Source organism: Electrona antarctica (assembly GCF_951216825.1).
Source record: "Electrona antarctica genome assembly, chromosome: 1".
NCBI classification, from domain to species: domain Eukaryota; kingdom Metazoa; phylum Chordata; class Actinopteri; order Myctophiformes; family Myctophidae; genus Electrona; species Electrona antarctica.
This window is the reverse complement of record NC_136806.1, coordinates 53,847,957-53,863,219: the sequence shown is the minus strand read 5'-3', so window position 1 is coordinate 53,863,219 and position 15,263 is coordinate 53,847,957. Positions and strand designations below refer to the sequence as shown.

The 15,263-nt window shown below is 44.9% G+C and overlaps 1 protein-coding gene across 1 annotated transcript in view; it reads right to left on the bottom strand.

Annotated features, from left to right (window-relative positions):
* Positions 1-3,921: 3,921 nt before the first annotated feature.
* Positions 3,922-15,263, bottom strand: part of rab11fip5b (RAB11 family interacting protein 5b (class I)) — a gene marked incomplete at its 5' end in the record, with an annotated part of 28,120 nt that continues 16,778 nt past the window's right edge. The window contains 3 exons of the mRNA XM_079501655.1: positions 3,922-5,959; positions 6,618-6,762; positions 12,070-14,682. Of these exons, the coding sequence (XP_079357781.1) occupies positions 5,681-5,959; positions 6,618-6,762; positions 12,070-14,682 (3,037 nt within the window). The 3' untranslated portion in view covers positions 3,922-5,680. The remainder of the gene's footprint in view (positions 5,960-6,617; positions 6,763-12,069; positions 14,683-15,263) is intronic.

Below are 15,263 nucleotides of genomic sequence, written 5' to 3'. Positions count from 1 at the left end.
TACTATCTGTCGGCTATCACGCACGGATTGGTTTTTGCAACTAGAGAGTGAACTACACTCTTATGTGAAACTATAGTGAAGCAAGTGTGTCGCTATGTCTGTTGGGATGTGTAGTTTTTTTTGGGGGGGGGGGTTTGGCCACTTTTGCAATAACAAAGTTGAACCACATGATAAGGCGCACGCACGCGCCCACACACACACACACACACACACACAGTGACACACACACACACACACACACACCCACACACACAGTGACACACACACACACACACACAAAGTGACACACACACACACACTCTCACGCGCACGCGCGCACACACGCACACACACACGGTAAGTCATTGCATAACGGTTGACCTTGGAAGATGTGCGGCAGATAGGAGGCTATACTGTGTCAATGTATGTGATTGGCTATAGGCCTACAGCCAAGGAAAGGGGGATTCGTGTTTTCACTGAATTTCTTTTTCTTTGCCTCCCAAAAGCGAATATGTGGAAGACTTTAGCCTATATCTTGAATCAACTTTTGTGTCACATAGATAGATAGATAGATAGATAGATAGATAGATAGATAGATAGATAGATAGATAGATAGATAGATACATATGCCCTGCAAATTGCTAAACTTCCATCATTCAAATTGTAAAACTCAATGTGTCAGGATTATGTGATAATGTGAATTATTGAATAACAATCTGCAGTGCAGTGGTTCTTAACCTTTTCAGGCTGTGACCCCCCAAACTAAAATAATCATAATTTGACAAAAAATCTAAACTGTTTAATTAGCCACAGGAATTTCCTGTGGACGGTGGTGTCATGTCATCAGAATCAATATGTCGATCTATCCATTTAAGAAAATGCATTTCAAACAATGAAAAATGTGAACACATTGATTGCCGGATAAAAGTATACGTGTGTAATCCGGGGTGCATACTTATTCCAGACTAGTCATTGGTTAGACATGGGTTAAGGTTAGGTTTAGGTGTGCTGCCCCGTGGGAGGTTATGGGTTAGGGTGAGGGTTTGTTTAAACTTTTAGCATTCCTACTTTCTCTAGTGTTAACTCTAAACAACTATCCTCTCTCTCTCTCTCTCTCTCTCTCAATTCAATTTAATTGAAGGTGAAGTACAACTAAGAGGCATTGAATCGCGGTGAGTTGGTAAACTGGCGAGTTCACGTGATACCGGGGAGATACCGGGCAGGGGCCCTTTCCAGAGACCATGCAGACACCATTTGTGGCGGTTCTGGACAACTGTGGGTCTGACCGACTCGACACCGGGCACTGCACTCCCTGTGGGGTGTGGAATGCGGGTGTGGAATGCGGGTGTCAAATTGTACAATGTAATTCATTAGTAAACAATATCCTGATTCCTGAAATGGTAGGCCTACTTTATTGGTATTCACATACTCAACTTTTTATCATTATCTACGGTAGCTGACCATTTAATTGCACAAAATAATTTGATCACTTTGGAAATGAACTATAACATCTATAAGTTTGACATACTATACTGATGAAGACAGCATGTTAGCATAACGATGAAGACATTGATGAAGAATTTTCGCCGCGGCGACTTGGTAAACTGGTGAGTTCTCCGGTATCCCCCTGCCCAGGGTCCATAGATGGAGCTTGCCTGTTCTGACATCACACCACTCCATATTTGGGCATGCCTGACACAGAACTCCATAAGCTGGCCTGTTCTGACATCACAACACTCCATATTTGGACATGCCTGACAAAACTCCATAGGAATAAAAGGACACAGAGAGACACTATACAGAAATCTCTATATGGGCATAAAAGGGACACAGACAGATGAGTGGAACGGGTACTCTGCATTTCCGGTTGTCCAGAAGCAGCACAAAAGCCTCATTTGGCATGCTTGACAAAGAACTCCATATATGGGAATAAAAGGGACACATACATATAAAGTGGGTGGGCCATGCATTTCCGGCCTCTGCCCGGGCTCTGGACCTGATCACCCCTATATCTCCATATATGGAACTGGCCTGTTCTGACATCAGATCTATCAATGTTTAAAGACTTTTTTTTTATGTCACCACTCACTCACCAGACCTTTAACTGTTGGACACTCAGTATAGGCCAGGGCAGAAGGTATTTGTCAAGTATTGTGCGCCCTCTAGTGGACAAAAAGCAACATTGACACAATAATACATAGCTCTCAGGACCCAAACAAACAACCCTTTGGGAGCCAGGTCAGGGTCCTCTTGAGGGGGGCCCTGCCCTGGAGAAAATAGCCGATCTACAAAAGCGCACAACCCGACTATTTCCAGCAAAGAGATTTGGTTTGGACTACAGAGCCGACCATGGTCAAATTTACGAATTTAAAGATGCGTTTTAAGTTGTTGATCTAATATCAAAATCTTAAAGATAGGGCAAGTGATATGTTTTGGTTAATAGGTTAAAGAACTATATTGTGATAGTAATCATTAGTAGTTCCCAACCTGTTTGATTTCAAGGACCCCCCAGTTTGACATGCATTAGTCTATGTTATGGACCCCCATTTTATGGCATTTCGATCTCTGGGACCGCAATTTATATTGTAAAATCACTGTTAATTTAACTCTGAGTGTACAAATTGAACCAAATGGATTTGGTTCCATTTGTACACTGCTATAGACAAATCAGTGGAGTGGTGCCCTGTAAGCCAGGTGTAGGCAATCACGCTGCATTGTCACGCTAAATGTGACACCGCAGCTATGATTGCGCCCAGGGCAGCCAGCTGCGTGGATTTGTCTTATAGTGTTCAGTAGCAGGCAGTGGTGGGAACTTCTGGGAAGTAAGTATACATTTACTTAACGCATTGTGAGCTTGTAGATCTGCTATTTCAAAATATTTGTATACACTTGAAAACTTGAAATGGGATATAATTCTGTATAATGAGTACTTTTACTTTTGGTACTTAAAGTACATTTTGATGCCAACACTTGTATACTTTTACTCAAGTAGATTTTGAATTACGGACCTTATGATTGCAGTATTGACACCTTTACTTATAAGTAAAACAATTGAGTACTTTTCCCACCACAGTGCATTTTACACCTTGAGTCACAGTGTGAGCACAGTTTGCTGAGCATGCAATGCCTCCGTCTTTGTTGCATACAGTGCACTCTGCTGACCAGCAAAACCACTGCTTCATAGTCTATGATGCTTGCCGAGTGGCCCCACACTGAAGCAGCATTATGGATTTAACATGCCCTTGAACAACAAGACAGTTACTCCCCCCATGCACGTCTTCAAGCCAGCTGAGGCCCTTCTTCTTCTGGATACAACAGGGAAATGCTTTGGCCATGTCTTGCGACCCCTATGTCCCGCACCACTCCCCACCCCCAATACAAATTGACCGCTACAATAACCTTAATAATAGAGAAAATACATCACAAATAAATACTGAAACCAGATATAATCATTATGGAAGGTTTATGCATGTGTACTATGTAAACTCTTAATTTCCATTTTCCAGCCATTCAGTTTTTGAATAATACCCAAAATAATTATTGGCGACCCCCCCGAGGGGTCGCGACCCCCAGGTTGAGAACCCCTGGGTTACAAGACTGTGGTGGTTCCATTCTACATGTTTTGTGTCCAAGGCAAGGCACACACAGGGCATGTTCCTCACATCCATGCAAAACAGACTTTAGAATAGGGCTGGGCAATTAACTGAAAATATAGCCTATTGAAACCAATAATTACAACCGATAACTGACTTAATCTGGCTCATGTAGGTTAATAATCGAGAGCCATTTCTTCATCATCATATTAGCCTAAGCCTACAGAAGAGCTTGAAAACTTTCATTGTTTATGTGCATTTTATTTGACTTAATTACAGTACTGCGGTCATGTGAAGCGTCGCTGTGATCTACAATCAACGGTACGCCGGTACCAGAGTGGAATTAGAGAATACAATATTATGACAACACAATAAACGTAGCAAAATAATTTAATACATTCTTCGTCACCACATACTTCCTTTGTAATTTCTCCAGCAATTTAGTTTTGCTTTTTAGCTCAAAACATAACAGTAACCAAACGATAAAAAGTGGCAACATTTCTTAGAAATAATAAAACTTAAATATACGTAATAAACACCCCAAACATTACTTGGGAATAAAACAAGTGTGCTCTTCCAAGACAGATTGTAAGGTTGCCTATATGTGTCTAATACAGCAATGGTAACGCATAATTCTTCTATTTTGTCCACTCTCTCTCTCTCTCTCTTTTAGCATTCATATTGGATTGCAGTAATTTATGATTTGACCATTCTTTCTATTTTTCCCCCCTTCAAAATATGAAATCATCTCAAGTAAACCTGTGTCCAACTGGCATTTGATGCAGCCGACAAAAAACGAAGTTTCTTTTTGTTAATTAAAGCATCATACTATGCCAGAGTAAATATTTGAAACTCTGAACAGCAAATCAAATGTACTTAGCCTATTCATTCTTTAGTGCGTATGTAAAAAAGGCTTTGACTATTTTAAATGGACAAAAGCTGAGTATGTTACTTTATTCTATGAAGCGGGTGAGAGATAGCCATTTGTATCTCATTGCTGTCGGGCAGAGACCTTGTATTATTTCAACCTTTGAATTTGTTTTCCCCATTAATTAAAGCTGTGAATTTTAGTCGCATAAGAGTGTAGCGCAAAAACGGTGAAAATAGCTGATCTGCAAACTGGTATGCTGCTGCTATTTTCGCTATTTGAAAGTGTCTGTCTGTCTGTCTGTCTGTCTGTCTGTCTGTCTGTCTGTCTGTCTGTCTGTCTTGTTTTTTTTGGGGGGGGGTTTAAATAAATAATTGAACCAGTGCAAAGTATCAACAAGAGCATGTGATTAAATAATAACTACATTGTATCCATTGGAACTTTTTTTTTCTTTCTTTTTTTAATTTCCTGAAAAGTAACAGTTTTGAACATAAAAGATTTGTGCCCGACACAGACACACACGTTCTGATGCTCGTACCAAAATGTTTTACGGTTAAGAAGCATGCATAATGTTATGGGTTATGTCGTGTCCACATCAAACTGGGCAGTATTAGCAGTGGGAAGACTTGGCTGACTGAAATCGGGTGTTTGTGTGGCACCGCCAGTTCCTAGAACGAACAGTGATTTCTAAAACGTCAGAAATCTTAAATCTCACATGCAGGAAAAAATATATATACATAGGAATTTTGATTTCCAAAAGAGCGATCAATATGGACCCTGCCTCTGCATTCAAGATACAAATAATCAAACACTTTAAGAGTTAGAGTTGTAACTGTTCCTAAGCCCTTTAACCCTAACAATCCCAGTTTAGGGCATGTCATTATGGGCAAAAATTAACATAAACAAATCAGAATCATTTTGAGTTTGTTTAATAGCCGATCTACAAGCTCACAACGCATCACCCTGCGAGGTGCTGTGAGCTTATAGATTGCCCATTTTCAGAAATTGTGTTCAAGAGTGTTCAACATTAAACCTTAAAGAGCTGTTGAGAATAAGACCATTTAGAAGAATCTGGTCTCAGGTCTTAAAAGGGTTAATCTACTGTAGTTTTTTAACCTGAACGGGAAAACAAAGGGCAAAAAAACAGCCTGTCATCATGCCCCTTTAAGTGTACGCGTGCCGTGCACAGCGGCTAACGCTCCCTCCGTCCGTCCGTCCGTCCGTCCGTCCGTCCCGTCGGTCACTTGTGCCGGGCGAGGCCGCGCACCTGCAGCAGCGTGGGCGTCTGCTCCATGATGCGCAGCAGGAGGTTGTCGATGTAGTCCTCCAGGTCGCGCACCTGCATCTTCACCTTGCGCAGCTCGGCCTCGCGCTTGCCCAGCAGCGCCGCCTGCTCCGCGGAGGCCGTCTGCTGCTTCTGCAGGTCCATCTCCTGCTGCAGCAGCAGCGAGATCAGCTCCATGTTGCTCAGGCTCTGGTACTGCAGGGCCGACTGCTGCGCTGTGGCGGCGGCGGCCTCCTGAACGAGGGGCAATGCAAAGGCAAGTTTTTATTTGTATAGCAGGGGTTGTCAACGTTGTTTTTGGCTGGGGGGGGGATGCTATGGCCATGTCTCGCGGACTTTGGGACATGCCCGCGGACTGGTTGTTTTTACAACTTGGGATGCTCAGAAACGAGGCAGGAGGGCTGGCAGAGTGCAGTGCTGTCTCTGCTATGATTGGCAGCCGCCTATCCTGGCCCAGCCAGCTTGCTTTCCGGTCTAGAGGGGCGGGTAGCGAAGGTAGCAAGCGCTGTATGGTTCATCGTTCTGAGCGCCCGCCCCCCTACCCTCCCTGGTAGAAAACAGCGGAGAAAACTGACGTCACCATATTTCGAGCAACACCCTCTGCATTGTAGTTCACTCCCACTCCTAGATCAGGAAATGTGTCTCGTTCCCCTGCAGGCTTTAATTTTTGAGACGAATGCGAACGAAAAGGATGCTATAGCAGCCGTCATGTATGGTGGAGACGCTACACCTTGTGCCCGTTGAGTGCCGGGTGACATGGCATGCTTGTCGGACATCATGCATTTGGATGTAACTTTGCTGCACCTGAAATACTTATGTTCTTGTATGCATGTGCGTGCGTGCGTGCGTGCGTGCGTGCGTGCGTGCGTGCGTGCGTGCGTGCGGCCAGTACCTGGCTCTTGTCAGCGTCAGCAGCAGCAGTCTGTTGAGCAGCGCGGCCCGGGTGGATGGTGGACTTGAGCTTCTCCAGCACCGAACGGCCCTCTTTCTTCTCAGGCTGAGAGGCTGTACTGGTTAAAGGCTTCACTGGATGTGGGCTGCATTGGTGATGTCACAAGTAAACACCTCAGTATTATTGTTACAACATCAAAAATAAAATAACTCAAAAAACACCCATTGGCTAAATATTTCGACAGCGATATGCAGTGGTTCTCAAACTTTTTTTGATTTTGAGGACCCCCCCCCCCCCTCCATAACTCAGAGAGTGTACAAATGTAACCAATGGACCCGTATAAGCATCCATTTGGTTCCATTTATTTGTACACACTCAGAGTTACTGACCTGTAATTGCTGATGCATACTATTAGAATTTTAGAGACAAAATAGAATCGCAAACCTCCCGAACCGATTTTATTTATCTCTAAAAGGGTAGTATGCACTGGCAGTCTGCACTTAAGGGTCCGTTTGGAACCCCCTAGTAAGCCAGGACGATAAGAGGACGATCAAATGCTGCCGCTAATGAACCTACTGTTTGCTGAGGCTGAGCTCACACCTTTCATGCAATTCTCTGCTCGTTGGATGCTCGTTGGATGCTCGTTGGGTAGTGTCATGGCCGCCCAATGTATTACCAATGGGAGTCACGTGCTTTGACCCAACATTGTGTTGTGTGAGGGGGAGGGGGGGCAGTCAACACACAGCCGAAAGCCATACAACCATATATCTATGCATACAACAGCTTGTAGGCGCAACATCCACCCAACGTCCACCCAACACAGAGGGTGGGGTTAACCACCAACCAATAGGAGAGAAGGGCTGTTTTGTATCCCAATGGGCGGAGTTTAGTTGTAGTCTCCTGAGCCCCGCAGAAAAGTCCGACTGGAGAGTGACAGAGCTTTTGAGAAATGATGATGTCACCGCTTATTAGCGCATATCATTTTTACTATAATTAGGTGAGAAATGCAGCTTGTGCCTGCATGGAAACTACACAGATATCTATCCAAGTGTTCATGTTTATATATCACTGTTAACAACTTTAAAACGTATTATGTTGCATCAACTGCAGTGAGCAAAGGCTCTGCTCTGCTGCATCCAATAATAAATATATCAGCCTACTAGTCCAGTGCGGACTATTTCATTTGCATTGGTGCCGAGTGCTAAGCACAACCGATTGTTTTAATTCAAAGTGGTATATATTCTGTGAAATGTTTATCGTCATTCCGTGTATCTACAAGCTCCAAGTGTTGCGTCCACATGCAGCGCGTTCCAAGCAGAGGTCCTCAAGTATATGTAAAACACTGCCAGTCCTCAGCGCAATGGCCCGTTGCGCAAAAAAAGTTGAGATTTTACTTGTGTGATATTCAGATAATCTTCAACCGATTGTTATAATTCGAAGTGGTATATATTCTGTGAAGTTTATATTTTCATTGGGTGTACAAGTCATGTTTTTAATATGCCTTTATCAAATGATATAGAGAGATGGGTAGTGCCCAAGTCCTGTTAGCCATGCAGCCTATATGATCTGTGGTGCAGGCCTATACACTCTCTCAATTAGGGATTTTCCCAGAGGTTAATTTCACTGATGTGTACAACCTTTATTCAAATAGTTTAATTTGTATTGGAGTGCGAAGCTTGAACAATAGGTTCATTGCGGACCGCTACGGATAAACTGTGGATATTAACCTACCAATAAGGACCCAGGCCAAATGCCATTGCGCAGTAGCCTACACCAACAAGTCTATGCGTGGTGTGTGCATAGCCGCATGTGAAACTATATCGTGCTGTATTTTGCTCTCCATTTCATGGTCATGGTCATGCGAGGAGAGAGAGAGAGGTGTGAATGGAATCGCATCGTGCGTATATGGCACATCTCTCTCATGTTTAGGTAATTAAGGGCGCACCATTGAATGCATGTCACTGTGCCTACATGCTGACAATGTGCGCGCGTGAACTTGTATTAGCCAGCCTACACATTATAACGTGACATTTATTATACAGCTCGAAAATATAGCCACTCTACAAGCTCACAACTTGTTACTTCTATAGGTCTGACTCTGCTATTAATTTATGTGCAGGACTTGCCAAGTCGCCAGAGCAATGGTAAAGTGTCTATCATTTTTAAATTGAGAAAAGTCGAGAGTCGGGATTTTGCACATAGTGTGACATGCTGACAGACAATGAAAGAAACATGTTCCACTTCCACTCACAATTTAGGTGGCTTTTAAAATGCGGTACTTATTCCTTCATTAAAAAATATGATTGGCACCTCATAAGTGTAAATATAAAAGCAAGTATAATATAGCCTACAATTGAAACCTGCTACTGCAGTGATTTTATCCTGTGTTCAATGCGTTTCTGCGTTTGGGTGTGGACATGATGATGATGAAATGACGCACGGCTGTCTCCAGTCATTTTAACAATCAGTACCAGATTTAAAGGCACTGATTCTGTGTTTTGGCTTGTTCAGAAGAGGATGACGTCTTTCGAAGAAAGTTTGATTCATTTAGCAAGCCAGTGCCCCATTCTGTATGTAAAAAGCCATCCGTTTTATTATGACAGTGTACAACTCCACATATCGCCGTATTGGTCACCAAAAACTACACGCAGATAAACGTGGGTCTGTTGTTTTCCGCATTCCGCTCTAGCGCACCGCCCACTTCCCGCAAAACCTTGTGGGAAATGGATGCATCTAGGGAGGGACGGCCATGACACTACCCAACGAGCATCCAACGAGCATCCAACGAGCAGAGAATTGCATGAAAGGTGTGAGCTCAGCCTGACAGTGGTGGAAAAAGTACTCAAATGCTTTACTTAAGTAAAAGTATCAATACTGCAATATAGAAATACTCTGTTACAGATAAAAGTCCAGAATTCAAAATGAGTAAATGTACAAACGTATTGGCAACTAAATGTACTTACTGTAGAATACCAAAAGTAAAAGTCCTATATACAGAAGGTCCGATTTCATGTTTTCAAATCTATAAAAAATAACATATTTTTAATTGTAGTGGAGTAAAAGCACAATAGAACTGCCGATGTAGTGTAGTAGAAGTAAAAGTATTGAAAATCTGAAATACTCAAGTAAAGTACAAACACCTCAAATTGTACTTAAGTACAGTACTTGAGTACATATACTGTACTTAGTTGCTTTCCCCCACTGTTCGCTGAGCATTAGAACGTGGCAGCCATGTTGTCCCAATGAGACATGGGGGAGGAATCCAGCGCAGTTAGCTAGATCTCGGTCCTTTAACGTTTAACTTGACCCCATTATCATTAGCAAAATCAGGGATTGATCAGAACAGCATTAGAGGTAAATTATGATAAATGTGATCATTGCTGTAAACAACAGTACACATGTACTGTACGCACTGTAAAGTTACTTTATTTGTTTGTTATTTTGAATTTTCAATACTGTTGAGGCAAATATTTGACCTTATCCTCTGAGCAACAGGTGCGTAATAGTCACACCTAGCTCTATCTCGACTATGAATTACTTTTCTGTCATGTCCGTATATATACAGTACGTATCCCACAGCTAGGGGACATTATTTGCTAGGTCCGTTTAAATACGGACCCCAACGTATACTCTGTGTATATAATGGTTGAGCCCCACGGCAGCTTTTAACATTGAACGCCTCCGTCACCACCAGCTATGGGACGTTAAATCTGATCTCCGTTTTCCTCGGTTACGAGCAGGATTTTCAAACCTCCATAAGTCGGAATCCAGCAGAGCTGTCCATGGTGGATCTTCAGCCATCCAAAGTTCGGATGTAATTTGTGACTTTGTACCGCGTCGCTCCCGACATGTAAACGTTTCTGGCGAGAGGTAAACAGTGTGTGCTTGTGCTAATAATACTTAAGTGTGTGTATTGAGTGTGTGGGCGGGGGGGCGGGCAAACTCCTTCTCTTAAAGTGAACGCGGCCGGCATAGGTTAACTTTATTTATGCTAACAGCTAGCGGCAGAGAAAGAATTAATTGGACTCGGGCCATATCATCACACAATTCTATTTTAGTTCATGAGTTTAAAATTGTTTCTTGTTCTTTCTTCACACTCTCTTTTATAATGATTACAGTTTGGTTTGTATGTGTGTTTGTATTGTTTCAATTCTCTCCAGAACAACATGGCTGTGTAAACGCGTCTGTGTATTCTCAGTTAGTTTGTTTCTGGATCGGGAATCCAACGAGGCACAAACAAGAAAACAAGTCCTACAGTATATTGGAAACATCAAAACGACTAAACCGACAACCACTTTTGTCGTCGTGGTAGGCCTATTTCCATTATGGACAGCTATTTTCGCGTTTCTCGCTGCCTCTTTGGATTCAATCCAGAAAGAAACTATGCAAAAGTGCATGGACCGTAATGCTCTGTCACACAACTTATTATCACACAATAAACAGAAAAATACCCATAGAGTACCCAACATGACACGGGAGACTTACATTCAGCAGGTAGCGAAAGTAGCAGCAAAGTTCAGGCAGAACTCAGCATGAGAACACATAGCAAAAGGTTTAACTGTGATGTGCATATACACAAAATAAAACAATGAAGCAAAGCAAAGAACCATGCACAACAGGCTTCATCCAAAGGCTTTGGATGAAATGGTCGGTGTCAGTGGCACACAAATAATTGAATTAATCTACACGCCACTGTAAATAAAGAATCAGAGCAGCAAAAACAAACAATAATAAACAACATACTAAAAAACACAGACGTAGTAAAAAAGTGTATAGTTGGTACATCGGCTACATCCCTTCTTTCTAGTGTTAAACACCTGGGGGAGGGGGGTTGGGGGGCAACAGTCGCCGAAAATAGCCGATCTACAAGCTCACAACGCAGCACGTTGTGAGCTTGTAGATCGACTATTTTCGGCGAAGAGATTCCGTGTAGGGGGGAGAGGAAAAAGAAGGCACCAAGTACAGTGCCAACTCAGTTTTTACCAAGTAGTACAGAATACTACAGAGGGTCTACTCTAAGCGGTTAATATCTCACTTGTAATGGCAATTTGCTAAATCACTGGATCTCAAAGTGGGCTCCAGGGAGGGGGGGGATTCCCGGAGTGTCCCCACTGAGCACCACAGTAGCACCATACTCATTTTATCCATTTACTTTGGCTATTCAAAAATAGCAGATCTACAAGCTCACACCGCGTAGCCCACGCTCCAAGCTTGGACATAATATGCTATGCTTTTTGAAAATATTTGGAAAAAAATGTTGGAGTAATTTTGGAAAATATCATGAACATAAATCTTCTGTTCTCCCTGTCTGGCACAAAACCTTTTCAGATGGGAGGAGGGGGGTCTGCGTCGTTGACGCACAAACGTTTGAAAACCACTGTCATAAAGGGGAGTTCATTCAAGCTTTTGTTAATTTTTTTTCTCTTTTCTCTCATCGTGAGGGTTATCTCACCTGCTCTCCTGAAGGGGCAGGTAGCAGCTGATAGCAGGCTGTGTCTCCTCAGGCAAAAGTGTGTGCCGTGCATCGACCAGGGACTGGACAGTGTAGGAGGTGGAGGAGGAGGAGGAGGAGGCGGAGGAGAGGGCTGACCTGACCAGTGCCACCGCCAGAGTAGTAGCAGCAGTAGTGGCGCTGGTGTCTGCACTAGGCCTCGTGGCTGCGGGGTGCAGGCTGGGGGGGGCAGGGTGCGGGTGGTGGTTAGCCGGTGGTGCATTAATACTGTCAGTGGACGGGGAGAGGAGGGCAGCAGCAGCAGGGGGGATGGAAACAGAGGAAGGTGGTGGTGGTGGTGGTGCGGGGTCGTGCAAAGATTGGCCAATCTTTGCCTTTGAAGGGGTGAAGTTTGGCGCTACCCTCACGTGGAGGTCTTCGAAGGCGGTGGCTGCCCCTTGCCCTCCTGACGAGGAGTTTTCCGTCGTACCGGTTTTGTTATGAATTGACTGTATGCTACGGGTTTCGAATGAAGAAATTACCGGTTTACAATTATCTGTCACACAGTTTGACTCTTTATCTAATGTCAGGGAAGAAGAGTGAGATGAATTAGCAGGTTGATATGAGAATGGTCCTTCACCGGTCTCTGAAGTCCTGCGTGCAGGATGCAACAGGCCGTTACATTTATCGTTTTTTCTCCGACTGCATGGACTTCCATCGCCGTGTTCCTGGGTCGCTCCTTTCGGCCTCAAGCGCGCGCTAAGCACCCCGGGAAACGACGATGGCCCAATCTGGTGAGAAGTGGCCTGCAGTTTGACTTCGGGGTTACCGTTACCGTCGAATGTGTCGTCTGTTTGTCTCAATTCCTCTTCTCCTTTCAAACGGACCGGTCTGGGCTCAGTTTCGAGGTCGGACTGACCACATGAGTTAACGTCTAACAAAGAAAATGTGTTCCCGCTTGTGTCTTCTTCGCTAACTGGGGAGACTGGCCACATTCTGTCAGGCGATACGCTCATGTCCACTCGGGACGAGTTCATCTCGGATGTCGCGTTTTGTAAAGCGAACATGTACTCAGGTGTGACCCCTGTGCCCTCATGGTAAATAGCTACGTGTGAATCTTCCCGCGGTTGTGGGAAACTCTCACCAACTAAGTCTTTGAGACCTCTGAGAGTGTCTGCTGTTGTTTCTGACGGAGTGGAGCCTTCGGAATCAATGAAACTAAAGTCTGAGTTATTCACATTCATATTCAGATCTTCCAAAGTCAGAGAGTAAGATAAGTTATCGTTTTCACTTGTTTGCGGCTGGGGTGGATGAACAGGGGGAGAATATTCCACAGGCTCTAATGTAACGGGAGTAACGCTTAATGCTTTTGAGTTTGATTTAGGAGCCGTCGCATCAGCGGACATGCTGAGAAGGTCGGCAACAGTCAGCTCACTATTAAGAAGCATTTTAGGCCCGGTGATGATGTCAGCTTCTTGAGAGGGAGCCGCCGTGCTCTTTGATGCAATCTGGTTTCCGGCAAGCTCCTCTGGGGCTCCTGATAAAAGTGCATCGTTTACTCTGGGCTCGCCATAGCCTCCTGTGCTGCCAATGCGACCGTACAGGTCCTGTTCAAACAGCATCCCCTTCCAGCAGTGCGTGTCATCCTCCAATGGCTCATACTTGAACTTCTTCAGCTTGTCTGAATCGGACGGGAGCCCGGACAGAGGGGCCGAACTCGCGTCGTTGGACGGCGAGCAAACGCTGGGCGACCCAGACGTCTCACTGGCCGTCGGAGGGTCCGGAGACGGAGACGCACTGCTCGGGGTGTTTCTTTTGCGCTGTTGTTCTTCCTCCCTGGCGCGCTGGCGGGACGCTGCGCCGGTTTGTGACAGAAGACAGGCCTCTTTCTGGACGGCGAGCTCCTGACCTCTGTGCAGCCAGCTGTTGGAGTACAACTCGCTCGACGCACTTCTCAGCGGCCTCCGCGGAGGCAGCGGCGGCACTTCCAGCCCTTCGACGTCGTGTTCGTCAGGCGGTTTTCCTCGTCTCTCAGCCGTCAAAGGCTTCCGATGATGGTGAAGCGCTCTCGTAGGCACGTTGAGCCTGCTGGAGGCAAACGCATCAAAGGAGTCATCCCACTGTTCTCCCCCACTGTCTGACATGGAGCGAGGGGTGAAATGACCGAGGGAGACGGGCGTGACCGGTCTCGGGAGCATGGCGGGAAGCGACACCTGCCTAGCTACCGCCCTGGGGCGCTCCCGCCGTATGGAGGGCACCCTCTTTGGCGCGGTGGCGTCGCCGGGGGCAGGGATGGGGATGCATGGCTGGGAGGAGGGGGACAGAGCCGTGCAAGGCGGGCAGGAGGACACGAGGGGAGGAGACCTGCGTGACTCTTCGGCTATGAGCTCCACAAAAAAGGGGTTACGCTGCATTCGGGGGAGGAAGGGGTTGGAGGGGGAGATGGGTGGCGTCGGGGAGGGGGAGGGAGTAGGGGTGAAGGGGTTGTAGGCGTGACTCCCGTGACTTTCGGGCGGGACGTGGGTGGGCGAGGCAGAGGAAGAGGAGGTCTGGGGGTGATGAATGGGTGACCGGGGAGGGAAGGGAGGGGGGAGTGCATCTGAGCTGCTTTCTACCTTAGGAGAACCTTCCAGCCTGTGGAGGAAATAGGGTACAAGTAGTCCTCTTAGTTAATACTGTGCCATCCAGTCAATGGAGGAGCATCTTTGTTTTTACACAAACAGAAGGAAAAGAAAATGACCAATCCACAATGTTTCGAGATACTCCCCAGATCAAATGGGTGCGACTATTCTTTCTGCTACACTATTGAAATGCTTGACTAGCCTCGAGCTATCTTAGGTCAATGGACGTTAAAATAAACACAGATCAGAAAATTATATCATTATGGAAACAGCAACATAAATACTTTTTTCTTTTTCTTTTTTTTTAAAAGCAAAGCGCAATTGAAAATGTCTTAACGAAAAAGAAGAGTGCTTTTAGCCATTCAGGATTTGAGCCATCAACATTGGCAGTTATTCATTTTGGGTGAGCGCAGCGCAACATGAAAATGATTTTTCCCACATCATATATTTCACTTTTCTTTTTCAATTCCTACGCCACAATGATATTGCAACTGTGATAAAGAAAGACGGATAAAGCGATTTTCACAATTCTTTTGGAAATGTTGAAAAAAGTATTTGAAAGTTATAAATCTTTCGCTTAAAAGAATATGCACC